This window comes from Psittacula echo (assembly GCF_963264785.1).
Source record: "Psittacula echo genome assembly, chromosome: 4".
Taxonomy (NCBI): Eukaryota; Metazoa; Chordata; class Aves; order Psittaciformes; family Psittacidae; genus Psittacula; species Psittacula echo.
In genome coordinates, this window is record NC_137738.1 from 3,510,858 (window position 1) to 3,533,180 (window position 22,323).

Genomic DNA, 22,323 nt, shown 5'->3' on the forward strand with positions numbered 1-22,323 from the left:
GGATTCAAAAGAAAGCTGCAGGGACTGGAAACGATCACTTGGAGAGTTACATATTTACTGAGTAAGATGTGGTAATGAACCCCTGAACTGGCACGTGTGGCTTTGCTGCACATCGCTGCCTCATCAAAACACCACATTAAGAGCAGAGATGAACCACCACCCCTGCTTCCCTCAGAGCACAGCTCTCTAGTCCAGCCTTGCTTTAGCAGAAAGCTCTGATTAAGCTCCAAGTCCTCTAACGCTGACTTAAGCAGTAATGAACTAACTCAGGTGTTACGTGCTGCACACATGTATTTGCTTATGTTCACAAGCTCCTGTACCCAGATCTACTGTATACAAACTGTATTATCTAGATGATTGTAACAGATACTAACAAAATACAGGTATTCTTAACACAAGGTCATTCTAGGAATAGTGAAACTCTCAAGAGGGATGAACCTATGTCACACTGCTGCAGTTCAAAACCAAGTATTTACCACTGTGCCAATGAATGGCTTAAAGATGGGCACCACAGCTAAATATTAGAATATTTAAGAGTTTGGACAATCTCTTAAATCAGTGTATAACGCAAAGTATTAACTTATATGTTAATAAACACCTTTCACCTTACATCTGCTTTTTATGTGCACAGTTTTAGAATGATTTCATTTTCACTACCTCCATAGGACAAAGCAGCAGCTCTTCTGCCTACTGGTGAGGGATTATTATTAACCTTTATTATCTGGTTGTAGTTTTAAACCTAAGAGCTGGATGCTGTTTAACTACTACCACTTTTTTCAGAACAGTTTAGTCTATTTCATGCAAGAGAGCACAGGAACTCTCAGTTCAACTTAACCCATATAATTTACAACAAATCAGTACGCTTTATCAAATGGTCCATACTGATAACACAATCAGCTTTGCTTTGACTGAATAATTTTGCACATACTTTCACTTGTTTCATGGAAAAGATTTCAAAAGTGAAGAATTTGTTTCAGTAACCGTGCTGTCACTTGACTCAAAGACCAGACTTTAGAAGAACATCAAGCAGGCCAGAAGTCCGCCTTTCATTAGTTCTCCTAAGGACCCTCCACAGCACTTTGAAGATACCGGTGTGTCTGTCACTTGTTGGCATCTTAAGTTCTTGACAGGATACCAAGGTTAAAGCAGACCAAGTTGCAAGAAGTCTCTTCAGCTCCGTAACTCTTGTTTTACTTCAATGCTGTTAACCCTAGCAGTCTGCTTCACAGTTTTCTGGAGTCTTCCAGAAACAAGGCAGACCAAGCTTGAATGTCTATCACAGAAAATACATATGTAGAAACAGACTGGTGACGCTTCTTTGTTCAGAAAGAACTGAAAGAAACATTGCAACATGAGTAGAAACTGTGCTCTAAGTCATAGCAGAAGGCTGATGAGAAGGAGAAACCATGCCCAGTGATGTGATAACCATAAAGAGATAAAAAATGACAGCAAGACAGTGAAGCAGCTCCATGGCCCAACAAGCAGAAGGCTGAAAGGCCCTTAACAAGATGCCTCTTGTGAGGGGGAAGTGAAGCAGATGCCAGTGCAGAGCCAATACCAATGTGTGAGCTCCAGCCCAACACCACTCCTGGTGCATGCACAGAGATGCCAGGGGAGCACAGCCCCATGGCCCTTCTGTCCTGGGAAGGCACTGGAAAGCAAGGAGCCTGCCTGACTTCTTTCCCTACTGGCCCCTAGAGCCTGGTTTGGGCCAGGAGACGCAGCCTTCCCCACCAGCCTGCATGCTTGAACGTGGCAGGGAGAGCGCCCGGAGGGTTAAGGCACAGGGCAGGAGTGCAGCTGCGGCGCAGTGGGCAGATGAGGTCAGGGCACCGCACAAAGTGGCTATTGTGCAGCACACTGCGGCTGCAGGCGTCTGCTTGGCCGAGGCCCACCTCCGTCCCACCGCGTGGCATGGGGTGGATGGCCCAGGGGTGCGCAGGGGCAGGAGGCTCACAGCTGCTGGACACCAGAGAAAGGTGACACACGCATGCAAGCAAAGCAGCAGCACCTGCATGGTACCAAGTGGAGCATTTCAGCAGGGCCCTTTTTACAGCACAGGCTGAATTAAAGGAAGGGGATTAACTACCTCCAAAGGCAATGCTCCCACAAGTGAGGCCCCAGCCAGAGCTCAGTGGGGATGCTGAAGTTATCAGTCCCTCCCTGACCCAACAGCTCCAACGCCTCTGGGCTAAAACACCAGAGCCCAGTGCTCTCTGCTTTTGCAGACATCTCCTACCCAGGAGCACAGTGCTCTATGCTCATGCAGCAGGGTGGAAGGGAGCCAGACCACGGCTCCTGTCCTTCCGTCAATGAGGTGATGGGTGCTCTGCAAGGGGCAAAGCTGGCTCTGCCCTCCCAATCGGTTTAGGAGGATAACAAGGAAAAAACCTTTTAAATCTATTTTGTAGGTTGATTTTGGGCTGGATCTTTAAATTCCTTGGCACTGAGCAGTGCTGCTAGGGCACTGGCATCACCTTTTAGCTCTACAGTACAAAAACTGTATGGAAGAAGAAGGTCACAGGCTCCTCCTTACTGCTGTGAAGCTAAGGCAACTCCAGCTGACCTTACCCCCAAGCCAGGCTCAGGCTCACAGGCACATATGACTATAATCAGCAGAGAAACAAAAGGGGCAGGCCTTCCCAGCTCCCTGCCCCTACATCAGCACAGCACCACGAGGGCTGCATTTCACCCACAGCCTTAAATCACAGTTATCATCTGTCAGTCTGCAGGCTGCTCCACCAGAAGTTAAACAGCCTCACAGCACTTTAAAATACAGGCTAATTCAAGTGCTTTGGCCAACAGTCTCCTCCCAGGAAAACAGCCTCCAGCATCCAAAGACTGTGGTAATGCTGTGGAATATCCTGAAAAAGCTTCGGAGTTCTTTAGAAAGTTCTTTCTATTTCATATTCAGTTGAATTGGTCATTAATGCTTCTTTCGCAACATTTACCCTCAATCTGCCTTCAAAACATCAATACATTTGGTCTTTCAACACCGTCATAAAGGGACCCCATCTCTATCAGACACAGAATCCCCAGTTTTCCAGGCAGCACCTCTGCCAGCAAGTGGCACGAATCCATGGCCTCTGTATAGTGCAAACACTGACCACTTAGCACCTCTGGACAGGGCAGCAGAGGAAATGCTGATTACTAAAGTGATCACTGAGAACAAATTCAAATTAGAAGTGAAACAAAAAACCAGACAAGGCCTTACAAAACAGCGTACTGCAGGGACCTGCCTGAGATCACACATGGCAAATGGTGGACCATGAAAGCCACAATAAATTAACTTCTGTGGTTATCAAAATCCCTTCTAATCATGGTGTCACTCATCATCTTATTTTGTACACTACTAGGAGTGGTTCAGCTGTCACTGCTTAAGAGAAATGGCTGAAAGCCTACAGCAAACACAAAATGGCCCTGAACCAGGGCTGAGTCTTACAGTAAGAAGAAGAGAGAACAGTAAGTCTATCCCACAAGTGATTGCCCTCTAAATAAGCACAACTCAGTTGCAATGCCCACTACAAGAGAGTGTGAGCCCAAGCCTGGCCAGGAAGGTCTGCCACCTGGCAGAGCATCTGAATTCCCACCACTCCCAGGGACCAGGAAGCCGATAAGGTTATTAAATTACAGGCTGCTTTTCGAAGTTCTCACTGACTATTAAACTACTGCCATAGCTAACACAAACACAGCTACCAATTTACACAGTTATGGTCTAAGCAAACAAACTGTCTAGGTGACCGGTTTTCTTCTGCTCCTCTGTCACCTTTGTGGCATATGGTCTCCAGATATGCTCTGGATTTGTACAGAAGCCCTATCCCCCTAGGCACAGATAAGAGGCCAGATTTGCCCTGGCACTTTTACCACTAGCCCTTTGATTTGAATTTGGGGATGGAGGAAGTGAACGCTCTGCATGGTGCATCTCTGGCTCAGCAGCCGCTACCCCTGCTGGTTTGCCTGGCAGGGTCTGAGTCTGCTGGTCTGCAGGGTACATCAGATGGTTCATCTATTCACTCCTCGCCAACCCCAAATCCCTCACTGGTTTTCTTTGAGGCCTGGAAAGAATGCAAAGCTCCATTTGTGTAGCAAGCAGACATGACCAAAACCTCCAGCACCTGTGGAGTAACACAAATATAAAAGAAGGAGCAGGATTAATTCCCTATCACTCAGCTGCACTTGCCAAAGTTACCAAAGTTCAAATGCTGGGCTTGCCCCTCCTGCTCACTACAGCCTGGGAATGGAGGAGGGAGGGGTGTGAAGGGACAGAAGGGTCTAGTTTCACAGCTGACAAGCACAGTAGCAGCTCTTGAGAAAAAGCTTACAAGGCTTTTAATTCAGGGTTGCCAACGTGACTGTTTCCTCGCTCCGTTCCTGGCCTTGGTATCAAAGCTGTCCACTGGGAACATCCAGTCTGGTCTAACATCATCTTATGTCTCTATAGTGTATCTCACTTGTGCAGTTCCAGCTTGTGACTGTTAACTGAAGCCTTGGCTCGGATGCGAGTCCAAAGCCCTTCCTCTCCATGGACTTTTGCCATAGGCAGAGAGAGGGCAGAAGGCACGTTGCTGCCTGCAGCTTTATCCTGTTCCCCTTGTTGGCACACGGGAAATGCTGCTTAAACACTGTCCCCGAGCACACCAAGAAGGGGTTAAGGCATTAGCACAAGTCAGGCAATAGAGTAAACAGTTTCCTCCAAAGCAGGAAGACAAGAGAGGGCTCTGAAAGTCACACAGCTGCATTACCCCAGGAAAGAAGAAAGAGAATTCAGATCAAGGAAAGGTACAGGCTCTTGTCAGCTGTGACATTACAGGGACACAGAGAGGAAGAGAATCCATACGGCTGCTCCAATCCCAAAGCACGCAGGCACTACCAGGGTGAGTGCCAGGTTACCTGCACACCATCCACTAACTGCAAAACCTACAAGACACTCCAAAGGCTCTGTGCAAGCCCCAGATTCTGGTGCATACCAGCCAGAAAGCGCACAGCTTAGGCATCTGAGACACCACATTTCCAGAAGGAGACTCCATGCTCGCACAGGTTCAGCCTGGCAGAGGAAAGAACAGCTGTACACAGGGAAGGCAAAAGAAAAAGGTCAAAATTCTTTCAAGTCTAGATTTTTAAGCCAATTTCTTCATGGTTTTGAGCCAATGTGAATGTTTTAGATGTTGATATCATGTATTTACGTTTTAAAGTATAAATTCTTGGCCTGGAATGCCTGTTTGTGAGCCCAAAAGCCTGCTCTAAAGAGTATAGTTAGAAGAGGGACTTTTCAGGAGGTAGAAACCCCATACTGTACCTATCTAATCCATCACAGAAACTGTGCAATGGAGATCAGTGGGTTGGTCTGGGGAGAATCTGAAATATGCACCTTTTCAGCAAAGTCTTAACTAGAGTGTTGGTCTTAGTGGATTTTCTCAAAATAGGGCAACATGAGGTATACTCATTGGACTCAAGGAGGGAAGCACTTTTCAGTGGCATGGCAGGCAGGCATGGCCGGCAGGCATGGCCTGTCCTTCACAACAGAAACCTCAAAACATGACAGAATCACTTTCCATCCTCTCTCCAGCTGAGTGCTAGAGATACTACCCTATGGGAGCCCCTGCCTTGGGTTCAGCTGGTGCTGCTGGGAGCACTCACAAAGGCAGCTTTCAGCAGAACTCATATAAGGTCACATCTTCAGATGAGAACTTGGATCTGTGGACAGTGGAGAAGCTCCGAAGAAAAGTGAAATGCAAGCAGTTATGAACCAGCTCAGAGCCAGAAGCAGGCCACCACCTCCCCAGCCCTTGTTAGCAGAGCAAAGCAACCCTTATAGCTGTGCCCAAAGCACTAATTGGAGAACTGCTGACCTCATGCATTGCTTTCAATTGTGTGCATCAGGATCCACGTTCCAAATCATTGGAAATAAGCCTCCAACTCAAAAGCCTGCAAGATCCACATCACAGGCTGTATAACATGTGCCAGTGCTCATAACATGTGCATCAGTTTTAACACACAAATCAATTTGTTGTTTCCTTTTTTCAGTTCAGGATTTTGGCTCATCTGATGCTGACAAAACAGTCATGTACTAGGACCAAGAGGGCTCATTCACCCACCACACTGGAGAAGAGCAAAAGCTCATGTCATCTCCTTGAAAGAAGAAAGAGTCCAAAGAGAGACCTGAATGTCTCAAGGCCAAGGTTATTAAGATCTTCTGTGCACAGAAGGATTGATAATCAAAGCAAACATTGATACCACATTTATACGAATAGTTTTGAGGTACTTTGCATGATTTGGGTAGTTGCATCTGGAAAGCAAACAAACCAGTGTCCCAGCTCAGTACAGTTTTATTCAGTGGACCAAGCACAGGCAAGTCTCATGGTTGCAGCAGTAGTTACCACTGCTTTATACTTCAAACCCTACCAGCAGCCACATCATGAGATAGCAATCTGATTTGTTTCAGCTTCTTGTGGTTTACTGTTGCACTAATCTTTAGAGTCTTCCCATAGGCTGTTTAGCACAACTGCCCATAGTGAGAGCCTGCAAAATGCAGACAGAAAGAATTAGCACAAAAATGCCTTTTCACACTTATCTTCTCAAGTCTGACTGTTACATCATCTGAATGATGAAAGAAAAGATACAAGAACACTATAAAGATGCCTACTAGAAGTCCCTCTGCTCAAAAACACACCTTCAAATCACATTTTCCAACAGCACCACTTCCACTGCTCATAATTACACTCGTATTTCTAACAATACTTAGAGCTGGCCATGTTATTCAGAGGATGACATGAAATTCTATTGAGTTGAAGACAAGCTAAGAGCTTGATTTGATGATACACCAGATTCAGAACTACAACAAAAATACATGTATCATGAACTCACTGTGCTGTTTTCACCACAGCTCCAACCAAAATGACACATCTTAGGTTGAGACTTACATTAAGGTATACTCAATATAGCGTCTTATCACCTAGCCAGGTGCAGCACATTCTTGCATGAGGTCTGCACATCTTTCCTGCACATACAGGAAACAATGGCAGTAACAGACCTTCCTGAGCAAACCCAGGGCATTCTCAATGGTGGTTTCCCCAGCTGCAGACCACATCGCCTATAATGTAACAGCTAATGGGTTTAACAGCAGTGAGAAAACCAGACACATGACTGGCTCCATTTTAAAGACATTCCTACCTATACCAGGAACTGCACAGATCCACATGCTTTGCAACTTGCAAAAGGATGCGTTAAACTGCTCTTTGTTTCTTAATCATGTATTATGCCCACAGACCATCACGCCAGAGCCTAGAGGATGTCTGTCTGATGAGCCTCTGAAGCGATGTGCAAGACAGGGAGGTACCTTAAGTCTCTCTAGGTAGCAAAAATGCTGTCAAAAATGAACATGCTTACAATAAGATTGCAAAGTAACTTGCAAAGTGATTCAGGGTTTTATCCTTTCTGTAACCTACTTTTTCCATAATCAAAGGCACGAAGGTGAAATTATAGCTTACAAGGATATGCCAGGGTCTTGAAACACAAGCACATTTTTAGATTTAAAAATACAGTTTGCCTAGCATAGACATGACCACAGACTTCATTTACATTAAGTTCCTAACACTCTAGAGGATCCTCAGTGCTGTAAATTCATTTCTATGGAAACTGCTTTCCATGAACAAGCAAAGTCCAACAGGAGACTGAAAAGATTATTTTCAATAAGGAAAATCATCAAACTTAACAGGGCTTCTCTTAAGTATCTTAATTTGTGCTTTCTTTTAATGTACCTGGGGCCTCCAGGACACCTATGCTTTTGAAGCCTTGAATTCAGAAAAGGAAGTAATTATGTTTTTGTCTTGGAGAGGAAGGGTTCACCTCCTCAAAACCAACTGCAGCTCAGCAAGAAGTGTGTGTCTGGGAACAGAGCTCTGGAGAAGGGCAAGGAGGTTTAGAAGAGAATCTGCTCTGGTTTAGCTCAGCCTCCATCTCCATGAGAAGTAGATGCCTCTATTGAGTGCCTCCTCCTGCGAGATGAGCTGTGGACCAATGCCCAAAACTCCCATTGACATCAACAGGCTGTAAGAAAGTGCGAGCAGAGCCCAGCAGTGCAGTTCTCATGTGAGCCAACAGTGGAGAGGCTATTCAGAGCTAAGGCAGAAAATGAGAGCTAAACCCCAGCCCATGCCAAGGACAGCTGTGTTGTTGACAGCCAGGCTGGCTATTCTACTATGCCAAAGCTTGTCCAAAAAGAGTATTTCCTAGAGTGTTTACTCTAGTTGCAGGCTTAGCCTTAAAAGCTCAGCCAGCTTCTGCCTCTTGAACAGCAATGGCTGCTATATTTCCATGTGTCAGACATACCCTGGGACAAGCTGCTTGCTTTCAGTGTGCCATGGCAGACCCGGAGCACAAACGCCCGTCATTAATAGTTAATGCACGCCATCACAGGACCGCCCTGTTTCTGTTGATTCCAAACCCACACTACCACCTCCCTCCTTCCTTCTCACTCACAGGCAGTGCTCCAGGGGAGACTGCAGGGTGGAAAGCACACCTCTCAAGCACCAGTGCCAAGCAGTGCTGGAGGAGGACAGTGTCCTGCTTCAGAGATACAGGGCTAAGCAGTGCCAGTGGAAAACAAAGGGAAAAACAAGCTCTTACTTTCCATTCCTTGATACCATTGTAGTGCTTTGAACAAGCTCTTACTATCTGATCTTTAAGCTGCAGCAGCCCCTGTTGTCTTAGAGGTGCTGACTTTTAAGAGACTGGTCATTTGCGTAAGTGCTGAAGGTGGGAATGCAACACTTAGTGGGGGTGGTAGGGTAGGAACAAGAGAAAAAGCCTAACCTATCTCTTCTCCTCATTTCAGTTTCTTAATCTACGTAACAGTAAGAAAAGCAAGCCGAAAACTGCCATCAGGCACTTTCTGGACTATGTAAGGAATAAACAGCTTGGTTCTAAATAGCTATTTACCCTCTCTAGTCTCCTCAAGCTCACCTCACTGCTCCTCTGAAGAGGTAAACGTAAGGCTTTCTCCTTTTCAGAGGTTGCTAGCATAAGCAAAGGATGTAACTTATCATGCCTGAAGACAGATCCATTCATCCGCAAACCAAATACAACATGGGCAGTGACAGCATACGGTGAAGCCACCTGCAAACTCCTTTTCTCCCCAGGCAAGGATGAGATATTTCTATCACAATGAGCCACATGCTGCAGGAGGAGTGGGAAAGAAGAGGTATCAACAGCCACATGGGGACCCAACCCAGGCAGCACTTCTAATCCAGACACACCAAGGCTGTGTGAGGACAATCCAGCCCTATTCCAGAAGAAAGCACTATAGAGAAGGTTCCAGCCTTCATTTCCAAGCAACATCTACCAACTGGTCTTGCTGGAACGTACAAACAGGTTACAGCAAAACTTCTTAATCTGCCAGGCCCTCAAGGCTACTTGGGCTGAATTGAGACAGTGGGGAAGAAAATGTGCCAGCATTATCCTTCTGCACTGCATTGTGTCAAAGCAAGAAACAAAACATCCTTTGGAAAACCTTCTTCACAAAGCACCCACAACAGCCACCTCCCAAGAGAAAGAAGAGGAATATGCTGCAAGATGGACACAATTGGGTATCCAACCCAGCACCCACTCTGTGACTGCCATTCACCCCACCTGCAGTTAAGATCTCTAGGGTTTGCTGAGTGATGATTTGTGTGGCCTGCCACCAGCCAACCACAAACCACTGCAGAAAATATGGGGGACTGGGCTTTTCTTCTGCTCGTTCAGCAGACATTATTCTCTGTGGTTCTTTGGGAGAAAACGGATAGAGGTCAAGACCCCAGCCTTGTCCATTCATATGCAGATATTCTGGCAGCCGCTTTCAGGCGGCAACACTCTCCCCTCTCCCACCCCCAAATTTACTCCCTCCAGGCCTACCTACTCCTCAGTCCCATCAGTTCAAGCCTCACACAGTATCATCACCCTCACTCAAGACTTATTCCCTAAGTCACATCTCAAGGACACATGCCAGTGGTGCCCATATGCCCATTTGATCTCCTGTCTCTGGTCTGCAGCCAAAGAATTGGCTTTAGCCTAATACCTTCTTACCAAGCTTTAGAGCTTAGAGAAAAAAGGACAGCAGGGTTGGGAAGGTAGCCAGCAAGCTTGCCAATCTAAATGATAAGCCATTGGCTTTAACCTTAGGCTCATAATTTACTGCCACTGGTGCCAGGGTACTATTATTGTCCCTTTAGGAATCTTAATACAACAAAATTACTTTCTTTAGCTCTGTCTCTACTCATTCTTAATCTCATCTTCCCCACAGCTCTTTTCTTGCCTTTAACACATACTTGTCCAAACTTCAGCCACATCTGATTTCCTTCCCTAATCTTCCTTTTCCTTCATCCAAGCTCTTTGGAGCACTCCAAATCACCCTGACCAACCTAATCCCCATTCTCTCATGATTCAAAGCAGCACCTCAAGGAACCAGGTTTCAGAGGTTTCAGCAGATGTTCAGGCTGCTGGCTTACGCTTGGAGACAGCCCAAATGGTACTTAGGTCCCATGGTAGCTATATTCACCAACATGCAAGCTGCTAGGAAAAGAAGGCAAAGTTACATGGCCAGATACCTAGAGACAGATAAATATTTCCAGAAAGTAGCACATTTAGTAGGTCACTTGCCCATCTCCCCCTTGAACTGATGCCCCTTTGCATGTGTTACAAAACCAGGCGAAAAATGTACTCAGGCAAAACAGGGAAGGAAGGGATTAAGGGAGAAGAGCTGAAGTGTTTGGCAGTAGGAACAGACAAGCCAACACACTGCCATAGGGCTAACACAACGACAGAGGAGGTCCAAGGAGAGATACATGATCAGAATAAAGGTTTGCAAGTAGCACACCTGAAAGGCGAACACAGCATCAACAGATGTCATGGGGTGAGGCCACTCCTGGACTGCTGGGTCCAGTTCTGGACAGGAGAGATGTGAAGCTACTGAGAAAGTCCAACAGAGGGCCACAAAGATGATTAAGGGACTGAAGCATCCCTCCTATGAGGAGTGGCTGAGAGAGCTTGGATTGCTCTTATATTGTGTACCAATATCTGAAGGGAGGATGGAGCTTGTGCTTTCCAGTGGTGACCAGGACCAGGGGCAATGGGCACAAACTGAAACACAGGAAGAGGTTCCCTCTGGATGTTAGGAAACACAACTACTGTGAGGGTAACTAAGTACTGGCACAAGTTGTCCAGGGAAGTTATGGAGTCTCCATCCTTGGCAATACTCAGAAGTTGTCTGGATGCAGTCCTAGACCACTGGCTGTAGGTGACCATCATTGAGCACAGCGGTTGGACAGGATAATCTCCAGAAGTCCCTTCCATCTTCAACCATTCTGCGGGCATGCTCTAACCTCTGTCATACTGACTGATGAGCTTAGGAATAGGACTACATTATCCTACTTGCTTTGCCCTTGGCATTTACAACCTGGCATCGTGGCAGCAGGTGAACCTTACTGTCACTGAAGTGAAAACATAGTAAGCCAAATTGCCTCCTTCAGGAAAGAAGAGAAAATCATTACCGTTTCTAGGAAGCAGCTAGGCCAAGTTCTACATGGGTTACTGCTCTCTGATGCTCTGATTCATCCAGCCCAGCAGCACGCAGGCACTTCCACAATGGCATGTTTTTGCATGGATTAGATAACCATCCAGGGAACACTTAGGGAACACAGAGAAAGAGGTATCTGCTGCCTGGCAGAGTCACAATCACCCCCCTGGGGCAGGGTGGGGTTCCTCATGCTTTCCCTTGTTATTGAGTCTCTCTACCTTCCAGGCAGCACCCTTCCTTCCCACTCCCCCCTCTCCACCACTGTCAAACTAGGAGTGCCTTAATCAGCAAACCAGACATCAGCCGAGTGGCACTGAGCCAGAGTCCTTGTAGCAAACATCAAACCAGAAGAGAACATCAACTCAGCTCCTCCAAATGTGCAAAGAACAAGACACCTCTATCATGCCCCATTGCCCACTCATGTGGTCCATGCCTAGAGTCCCAGAGCTACATCCCTGCAAGCAAGTAGCCTGGACCGCCAGTCATTTTCAGCTCCGAACTTTCTCATGCTCAGATTGCCTTGCAGCAGCCAGGCACAGCCTTTGTTTTGCTGGCTGCTTTGGTGCCAAATGCTGGTAGGGGTGAGATGGACAGGAGCTTCTGTGCCGGAGGAACAGCTGGTGTACAATATTTCTGGGGGTGACAAATACAAGCGAAATTGCAGGAGGTTACCAGAAGCAGGATTTCTCATTCTGTAATGGCGCAATCAGCTTCTGCAACAGTTTCCTTATTGCATTGCTTCAGCAAGCACTCTGCTGCACCCCGGGACAAAGAGCTGCTATGGCCCAGTTTCTCATGCCTGGGAGAGACAAGTTCTGGCATGGGGCTGCTTGGGAAATGGTGTAAGCCATTAACACCAAGCACAAGCCCCTCAAGTCCACTCAGTCCCTCTGCAGAGTGAAGTCCAGGGCACAGACAGAACTAGCAGCAGGGAAACCCAGCTCCCCATTGGCACGGAGGCACGCTCAGATAGGCAAACAGATGATAACAATTTTCAGGAGCTGACAAGGCCTGGATTCAAATGGGAGGCCAAGAGGTGAAAAGGACTCACGAGCTCACACGTTCTCTATCTGGAAGCTATTTGTCAAGTCCTGGAGAGACAGACAAAGGCAAAGCCCAGCTGTGGTAAGGATACGGAAATCTCAGCCTGGAGCCATTAGCAGCCCAAAGGCCAGACACCAATGAGCCAAGGGTCATACACTGGTCCTTGGTCATGGGTGTTGAGTACTGCCCTGCAGTCTCTATGCAACCAGTACTGGCCCCACGAAAGCTTCCAAGTGACAGTCACCCTATCAGGTCCAGCCCAACCAATGTACCAGCATTCAAACATTCAGTAGAAGCACTGCTGGGCTTGATATTACACAGCTAAGCCCAGGCCAGAGTTCACACTGTATTCAGGCCACTTTCAGTGTCAAGCCGAGACGAAGTTCTGCTTACCTGTTGTGCACTGCAACTATCCACCCACCAAAGGGGTGCAGTATCTGCAGTGAAAAATCCAAATGTTAGCACAGGTGCATTTTTCTCTTCTGTGCTGGCCTTTTTCATCCTAGCACCTCAAAGCACTTTCAATAATGCATTAAGCCTCCATAAGACAAGAGTATTGATATTATCTAACCATACATGCAGGCAAACCATAGCAGGAAGGTTTCACAACTTGCTCAGAACTACCTGGTGACTTTGTAGTGTAACTGGAAATACACCTTTGTAGCCAAACTCTCTGCCTTGTACTTTAAAACAATGCTTTCCTTACTAGCCACCTACCCACACATAAATGAGGGCAATTTGGATTGCTCATCATGCCAACCCAAAGCTGCTCTCCTCCAAGAGAGGTATCTATGTTCTCTCTCCCTGAAATGCTACACTCTGGCTTCTCAAGCTGCTGAAAGATTACAAAGGAGCTCCAGGCAGTCCCACTAAACAGCACTGGAGGAAAGGACCCTTTACTTCCTCTCCATTTACACAATGTGCCAAGACCAGTTAGTCTCCTCCCATGGGAATAAGTTCAGTAACTCCATGGAGTCTTTGTGACACCCTGGCCTTCCTTACACCTTAGCTGACCCTTGCATCCCTCCGTGCCTTCACCTCAAGGATGCCGCTGCTCTCCTTGACCTCATGCTTTCAGCATTGCTGTAAAAGCCAGGTCTGTCGAAGGTAACAGGGTGGAAGCAAACACAGGCTTCTGTGGATGAAGACTTGCACTGTCTTCATTCAACAGCAAGTGGATGGCAGCAGGGCCTGCACGTAATGACATTGCTGTCCAAGGACCATGATCAAGGGGTGGCTGGAGAGGTCATTCACTGCTGTGGCACGGGTGTCTGCATGGCCTGGCACCTCACCAGAAAAGGACTTTTTAAGCCTGCTCCTGTGCAGCCTTCCTTGCTGAGGGAGGCTGAAGTGAAATGCCCAGATGACAGAGATTTCCATTTATCCACAGGCCATGAAGGCAGAAGCACAGCAGTTCCCTAACACCTTAAACATGCTCAGATTGCCCCCAACCCACTTGGTCTCTCCCACACTTTCTAGAATCAGAGAATGGTTTGGGTTGGAAGGGACCTTAAAGCTCATCCAGTTCCAACCCCTGCCATGGACACCTTCTACTAGACCAGGTTGCTCCAAGCCCCATCCAACCTGGCCTTGAACACTGCCAGGGATGGGGCAGCCACAGCTTCTCTGGACAGCCTGTGCCAGCGTCCAAACACCCTCATATTGAAGATTTTTTCCCTAATATCTAATCTAAATCTACCTTCTGGCAGTTTAAAACCATTCCCCCTTTCCCTATAAGGTCTTCCCAGAGCCTTCTCTTCTCCAGGATGAACGAGCCCAGCTCTCTCAGCCGGTCTTCATAGGAGAGGTACTCCCGCCCTGTGAGCATCTTTGTGGCCCTTCTTTGGACGCAATCCAACAGGTCCAAGTCCCTCTTGTGCTGTTGCCCCCAGAGCTGAACGCAGTACTGCAGCTGGGTCTCACAAGAGCGGAGTAGAGGGGGAGAATCACTTCCCTCAAAGGAGCCATGCTCCTTTTGATGCAGCCCAGCATACAGTTGGCTTCCTGGGCTGCAAGCACATACTGCCAGGTCCTGTTGAGCTTTTCATCAATGAACATCCCCAAGACATCCCACAGAGCTGCTCTCTGGACTAATTTTCCATCACCATCCAACATAAACAGGACAACACTCAACATCTCTTCTTCAACCCCTGAGTAACCCATACCCCATCACGCACCCAAAAGTGCTGTTCTGTCTTAGAACACATTTGCTTCTGGTACAAATTAATCTTGCCTGATACTCTTGTCATCTGTCAGCTCCACAAAGCTGCAGGAATGGAAAGTAAGAGCCCAGATGAAGCCTTAGAGTAGCTAGTTTAATCTTGTCATTCCTCACTTACATTGTTTACCTGACTGAAAAACACACGCCAAGTGCTGCCCAGGTAGTTAATACCAGTTTTGCTGGAGAATGAAAACAGATCAAGAAACACCTTGGTCTCATTTTACAGGTGGGGAATAGAGGTACAGAATGAGACTTGCCAAGGATTTGTGGCAGAACTCAAAACAAAATCCAGATTTCAGATCATTCTTATAAGAAACAAGATTGCTGAGTTTAGCTAAGCTGATGGGGATCCAAATGTCAGAAGATGGAATCTACAACACTATTGCTAATTCTATTGCCATTTTTGTAGCAGAAACAAGTACATATAGCAAGTGAGAAGTCATCATAAAGCTTCAAGATGTTACTGGTTGACAGGTAACCAATTGGAACTATAAAAATAATGCAAATGACCACACACTGTTCCAGTATTCAGGCTACATCTCACTTTGCATGTGTTCTGTCCCTCCTATCTCCCACCAAAGTACACTCTTAAATTAAAGCCACCATGTGAATATCCTTTCTTTATTAACAGGGATTCCACAGCCTACAAGTGTAAAAGTACTTTAAAAACCACACAACTCCACACCAGCTTCCAGCATCTTTTGCAAAACTCTTTGCCTCAACTGATCGAGAAGGGTGGAGAGCAGATAGACCAGGGAACAAACTGGTCTCACAAGGCTGCCCAGAGAAACCACAACAGTTCATAAAGCTTACTTCATTATACCCTAACCTTCACCAACACACTCCCAAACACACTGCTGAGAAGAACTGAAGGCAGAGTAGGTAGATGCTATGCCTTGGATCCAAACGAGAGCAAGCACCTGCTCTAAAGGAACATTTCTACATTTACTCACATGCACTCCAAAAGAACAGGCAGCTGGGCACCGGCTCACCAGCTTTCCTCTCATCTTGTTAGGATGTGAGACTAATTAAAGTCTGTCAGTATCAGTAGAAGATTTGGGTGATGTGAAATGCAAGACTGGGCCTTTTGAATGTTCTGTGAGCAGAAACTTGGCTAGAAGAGCAAAGAGGGAGTGATGAAAACTGTACTGAAACCACAAGTCCCTGCATTATGTATTCATGAGATGTATGCTGCCAGCAGGACTAAGAACAAGCAGCAATGTAATGGGGAAATGGAGGGGTCTTACTTGCATACATCTTGGAAAATGAATATATAGTCCTTTCTTTCAGTGGGTTCATTTTGTAGGCTTAAAGGGGTTGTGTTAGTGAGGTTAAAACTAGTACCTCCAACCAACCAGAGGCTCTAAGATTCTTCCCTAGGGAGAGAAAATTCAGAATTAACTGTCTTTAACTTATTGCAGTTTACAAGGGTCAGCAGATGCCTGCAGGTACCCTTTCAAACAGTTGCTCTACACCAGTGCATGAAAAACAAGTAATCAAGAGGGAGCTGGAATGCTAACTCTGCAGTAATGCCTTGTGGAAAAGAGATGCCAGATGGGCACTACGCAGGGCAGCCCAGCACACCAGTACCAGGCGCACTCCATTTCCCAGCCACTACAGAAATAAGGCAACCTCCTGGCATTTACACACCTTAACCCCAGGCCCCTACACAGGTCCTGCAAAACGAAGAATAACTGCATCTAGAGCAAACTGTAATCCTTTGTAAAGTGTTAAAAAGGTGAAAAGTACTGGATTACATTGCTGTGAAACTCCTAGGAGGTATAGAGAGACCCGGCTCCAAGGAGATCAACAAGTATGAAAATACCTATCAGCATCAAGTCTACAATCACTTTCATCACAAAGGTGTCTCCTTATACACTCCTAAGCAATTCATTTCTTTTGGAGTAACTGGTATGGGTCAGATCATGGCAGCAGGGTAACTTGACGCAAGTCAACTCCAGTGATTTTGTTCCTGCATCATGTGATCAACCGGACAGTATAGGTATTGCCTTCCTAATGGGGGTAGCAAGAGAACAGCCCAACTGTAGTAAGAGCTACTCAAGTAGCAGCAGCTACTTGAGTATCTACACTTTGGTATCTACACTTAGGCCTAGCTTATCCTAGACAGACAGCAGAAGTAGGCTTAAAGGGGGTATTCACAAGAAGATGTATTCCACCTTCTCTCAAGGTGGTTACGAAGTTCTTACCTGTTGCATTTTTTCCAGGTCAAGGCTGGGCCTGCTGACCTTATCCCCATACCCTTGCCGATGTCTCTTACAAGGCATGACTTGCTCAAGGCCCGCTCCAACGCTTGTGAAGATTAAAGGTCTGGAGGCTGTGCTCCGCACCAAGGGCTGGAGTCTCTTGGGAGGGGAGGCACTGAAGAGCACGGGGCTGGGGCTGGCGTGCAGGCTATCGGCAGGCTCTGCCACAGGCCGGAAGGACATGGCGCACAGGTTCTTCACTTCGTCGTCGCTGGAGGAGGTGTTGTTGCTGTCACTGCAGCAGGCAAGCCTGCTCACCTGCGACCACTTCCGCTTCTCAGCCGCAAACTCCCGGTGGATGCGCTCAAGCTCCTCTTCCGAGCTGTGGCGGTCAAGGCTGGCGTGGAGGAGGGCACGAACCTTGCAGCATTGGTTCTCCTGGTTCTGGAGCTGGTTGGTGGCCAGAGGGGTCAAGGTACAATTCCGTCTTCTCTCTGGTAGGAAGAGGAGAGAGAGTAGTGGCAGAGCAGATCTGTGGCCCATGCCCTGGGCTGCCTGTTCCTGACCTGTGTTTTTTTACCTCTTCCCAAGTAAACTTCTGAGCTGTTTTCCCACCTTTTCTTCCCCAGAAGACACCCACTCTGGCTGAATGCTTCCCTTTGGAAGTTCCCAGACTTTTGCTTAGACCAGACTGCATGACATCCCCTCACAAACTGTCACTTGGAAGTCTAGTCGCAGAGCAAGAATGTGGATCTGCTGCCCACCTCATCCCTGAACATGGAGAAGACCTGATCTTACAAATGTGGTGTTAGGCACTTGCCTCCGACTAAACCCATTAAGTTCTAATGACCGGTTCTCAGGGCACAAGAGGCAAGTAAGTTACGTTATTCTAAGCAGCACATCTGTGGCTCAAATAATAGAGATCTGGTTTCTGGAAGTGAAAGTCCTCTTTCTATTACAAGGCTTGCCATATAAGAAGGCCTGCCTTCAGCCATAAGCTGGGCACACTTTACCGGCTCTGCTGAGCTCTTTCTATGTTAAGGATATGGGGCAGGGATTTTAATTTTGATAGGACATGTCCTGTGGGTCAGTAATTTAACTTCTGCCTTTGCATAAGAATCCACTTGAATTTGGCTAAACAACAATAAAACACAGGGCATACACAAACGGCAGAGACTTAGCACAACTCAAGAGACACTCTAAGCTGCTTCATACCAGATTCAAAACCAGCAGCAGAGCACCTGTCTATCCCTCTGTCATAGGGCTGCCCAATACCAACAGTACAGGAGGAAGGGAGCAAGCTTAACAGAAAATGAGCCCACGGGAATGAGAGAAGTAAAGGTCAGAACTCAAAATGGCAAGGAAAAGGAAACCTAGAACAAAGATGACACAGGTACACAAGAATAGAATAGAAGATAAATTTTTAGTCCCAGTTCTGCTGCTGGCTCAGTTGCAAGTCTTTGCTGCCCCGTCTCTGCAGCACTGATGCCTTAACACATCTGCCTCAAGTAAGAAAAGTGTGACTGCAGTTTCTGATAACACCACTTCTACCTGTGAGGTCCCAAAGACTACAGGGTGACTGATTCAATGTATTTGGTTGTGGTACACTGAGGACAGAGGAGGCACTTCCAAGAACACGAGCACATCCCTTTACCTCTATCGATCTGAGCAAGTTCCTGGTTCTCTCCCTCAGAGTCATCGCTGTCCTCATCACTTTGGGGGTAGGAGATCTAGGGGGCAAAGAGAAATAAAAGGCTTCATCATGAACACTGAATATTGCCCTGCTGCTGCCCAAGCAGCTTCTCCCACCCTTCCACTCTCATATCCTGCAGGCATCACCCCACCTAACCGCACACACCCAGCCATACCACCTCCCTGTTCACACATCCTCATCTCCCGCCTCAAACTCCCATCATATCCTCTTACTTGCAGCAACACAAAAACACACAACCCACTGCTATTTCCACCTTACTGCACCGCCAGCTCTTTCCCAAGCACAACGAACATACCCTGCCCTTAGCTCGCTAGGCATGCAGCTTGAAACCATCATGGCCTACCACATCCACATCACGTGGACAACTGAATCTCCAAAATCCACCACCAAAATAAAGACACATCCTGTCAACAGCACTATCATCTCGCAAGGTACCCACAAATGGAAGTGGTATGTTAACTTCAGCCATCCTATGTATGTACCCACACTTCCCCTCGACAGCACACACTATGCTGTCCCTGCCAGCACAGAATCTTACAGTCCCACTGAACACCCATAAATGCTCTAAGAGTAATGATAATTCACATATTCTATCAGGAATTTTCAGGAACATTTGCTTTGGGTCAGCCAATGGACTTCTCCAAACCACTTACTGTATACCCAAATACCCAATTAAAACGTTCTAACAGTGAACAAACTTGGTAGTAGACTCTTGAGAAGGGTTGGGATATCTGAAACCAAGCTTTTGTAGGTCAGATAGATCCCATTGCTGCAGTTTCCTGTGTAGAGGAAACTCTACCTTAGTATGTGTCTCTGGCAGCGGCCAAAAGCAAGTAAGTCAAAGGAAAATGCAATACTTCAAAAGAAACCTTTATAGAGACAGTTCTGGAATAACATGATCACTACAAGAGCAGTTCTATCATTCCTTACAGCTTTTTATTCAGAACAACAAGCATTCCCATCATTCTTAGCCAAGTCTCACAAGCTACTTGCCCACAACAGAACTCAGTGACAACAGGTTTCAAAAGGTTACGTGCTGTGTTGCCCACAACAGAACTCAGTGACAACAGGTGTGTTTCCTTGTTAAAAAGGCCTGATGTGCTGTGCTTGACTTCTATAGATAAGGCAGCATGCAGCCATCACACTGATGGGGAACTGTTTTGCCTCCACTGCTGTTCTGGAGAAGCATCCCTGGAGTGTTTCAGCCTCTCAGAGACCCAGAAGAGCAACTACTCTTAACTAGGTGCCTACAAAAGACACATACAGCTGGTGCAGAGAAACAGGAACAGTGGAGAAATTCTGACTGACACAGCTAGCAAGTCAACACACCTATTTTGTGATCATCACAATATGACTGTGTTGGCGGATTCTGTTCCCCCCCAAGCTTGTTGCCACCTTTTTTCTCCTCCTTTTTTAAAGCTACCTTTTGCCCTTCTCTATTTACATTGCCCTTTAAGAAATCAGAACTATTTTCCTTCCTAGCTAGTCTTTAAACTACTTTCCCAACTGTTAAATGATGAATGGTGAAAGTGGCACAGCTTTACCCTCATTGCTGATATTCCTGAAGTAAACGCAGGGCGTTGTTTTTCCCACTGCAACCACAATTTTCTTGTATGCATTCACACACACGTGTCATTTAAGAAAGGCAGCTGGCACTGAGGAACACTGCCAAGTTAACAGACCTCTGCTTGTCCCCAGAACAGGTATAATACCTTGTTTGTGCCACAGCAGTTCACAGAGGGGACAGCTGACACTAAGGTGCCATTGTGCTAGTTGCTGTACAGACAGACAGCAGGGTCCTGTCTTCCTTAACAAAAGCTAAGGCTCCAATTCTAACCCGAGAGGTACTGACCTTAGTCTGTGGCTCATTCCCACATAAAACCCTTTCATTTGGATGTGGCAGGGCTTTCAGTGAAGTTTAACAGCTCTGCCTGGGAAACCTATCAGACATTTTTTGTACCATGTAAATGTCAATACATGGCATGGCCGTGCTTCAAAAAAGAGGCAATGACATCTAGCACATGCAGGTCAGAGAGCTACTGCACAATGTCACTGACTTGAGATGCTTAACATAGGAGTTGGATTTGAGTCAATGATTGACACTTTGAAGGTCTTTGTGTCTATTGGTCCTGGGGTTCCAAAATATTCACTCTTCCCTGCTGAAGTGCAATCTTGCTGGCCCCTGGTCTCATAGGGATAACTCTCCTCTGTTAAGTCTTCAGCAGTCCCACAGGCAGCCTAACACTAATCCCCTGTGAGTTACCTCAATCACTTCCCTGAAGGCTTTGTTCAGAGCACCTGCAAGAGAAATCTCTTTCAAACAAGAAGATACTGGGTCTGTGGATTTGGTCTTATAGTAGACCCCAAAGAAATGTAAGCGGTGGGACAACATGAAAGGCTTCATGGAGAAAAGGGGATCCTCCAGTCTTGCATCCTGACACTAGTCATGGAAACGTAAGCTCCAGCTCTTTAACCAAGTACAGTTTTTACAAGTAACATATCAAGTGCTTTTCAGAATGAAGACAATTAGAGGCACCTATGGAGTCACTCTTCCTGACACCCACCTTTTGGAAGAACATACCAGTAGCCCATTTCTCTACACAGTCAGACTTGGGTTCTCTCATTATTCCCACTGGTGTCATCATAACCCTGTTTTAGACCATACCCTCAAAAACTAGAATATTTTCATGATGTACGTCACAGGCTAACCATAAAAAGCATTAAAACCCAGCAATTGTGCATTTTGTGCATGACAGATGCTAAGTCTCAGAAGTCACCTTGCCTCTTATGTCCCATGACCCGTACTGGCTTTCAGACTGCCTCGCATCTCTTATTTTGTGTGCATTACATGCAAATACCCTCCTGCTTTGTCTTCGCATCTTCCAATCAGAAACATCATCATTTTCTTCCCATTTGTCATTTAGCAAGGTCTTCTGTTTTAGTATTGTTAACATTCTCTATTAGTAAATCCTCCCACAAATTATATGCTAGCTGTGGGAACTGAAGTCTCCCAAGCTCCTGTGTATGAGACCCTGACTCCCATGTCCCTAACAGGGAGCCATCACTCATGGCAGACTAACTCATCACTCATGAATCTTGCAGAATTGCTATTTTACACATGAAACTACTTGCCATAATACACCACACAGATGAAGACTAATGGAAATTAAAAAAAGAAAGACTTTCTCTCTGTATGGATAACAAGAATTCCTAGAAATGATAAAGATATAAGGACTCAAAGACTAACGCTCCAACTAGTTGGAAATAAATGCTGTCTCCCTTGACTCTTCCAAGGCTTTCACACTTTTCTCTTTTCAAAAGCACCCCACTAAACACAGCAGTATTGTGTTCAGGTCTTCAGCCTCCCTTGCACAGTCCCTGTCTTACATTAGCCACAGCTTTACTTTCATCCAAGGAAGCACAGTCTTGTTTTCCTCACAAACTCAGATTTGTGGCACTGCTACAGCAGAAAACTTGATCTCCCCCTACCAGGTCATGGCTTCAGTCACAGCATACAAGTCTTAGAACTGTTTATATTAAAAAGACACCTCTTGTTATCATCTCATCCAAGTCCCTGATCAACTAGAAC

General features: G+C 46.4%; 1 protein-coding gene across 2 annotated transcripts in view; it reads right to left on the reverse strand.

Annotated features, from left to right (window-relative positions):
• The window catches only part of LOC308219572 (uncharacterized protein), a gene marked incomplete at both ends in the record, with an annotated part of 53,523 nt that overhangs the window by 17,468 nt on the left and 13,732 nt on the right, over positions 1 to 22,323 (reverse strand). For both annotated transcript variants that reach the window (XM_080614772.1, XM_080614771.1), the window contains 2 exons: positions 17,024 to 17,514; positions 18,675 to 18,750. In XM_080614772.1, coding sequence (XP_080470898.1) covers positions 17,024 to 17,514; positions 18,675 to 18,750 — 567 coding nt within the window. The remainder of the gene's footprint in view (positions 1 to 17,023; positions 17,515 to 18,674; positions 18,751 to 22,323) is intronic.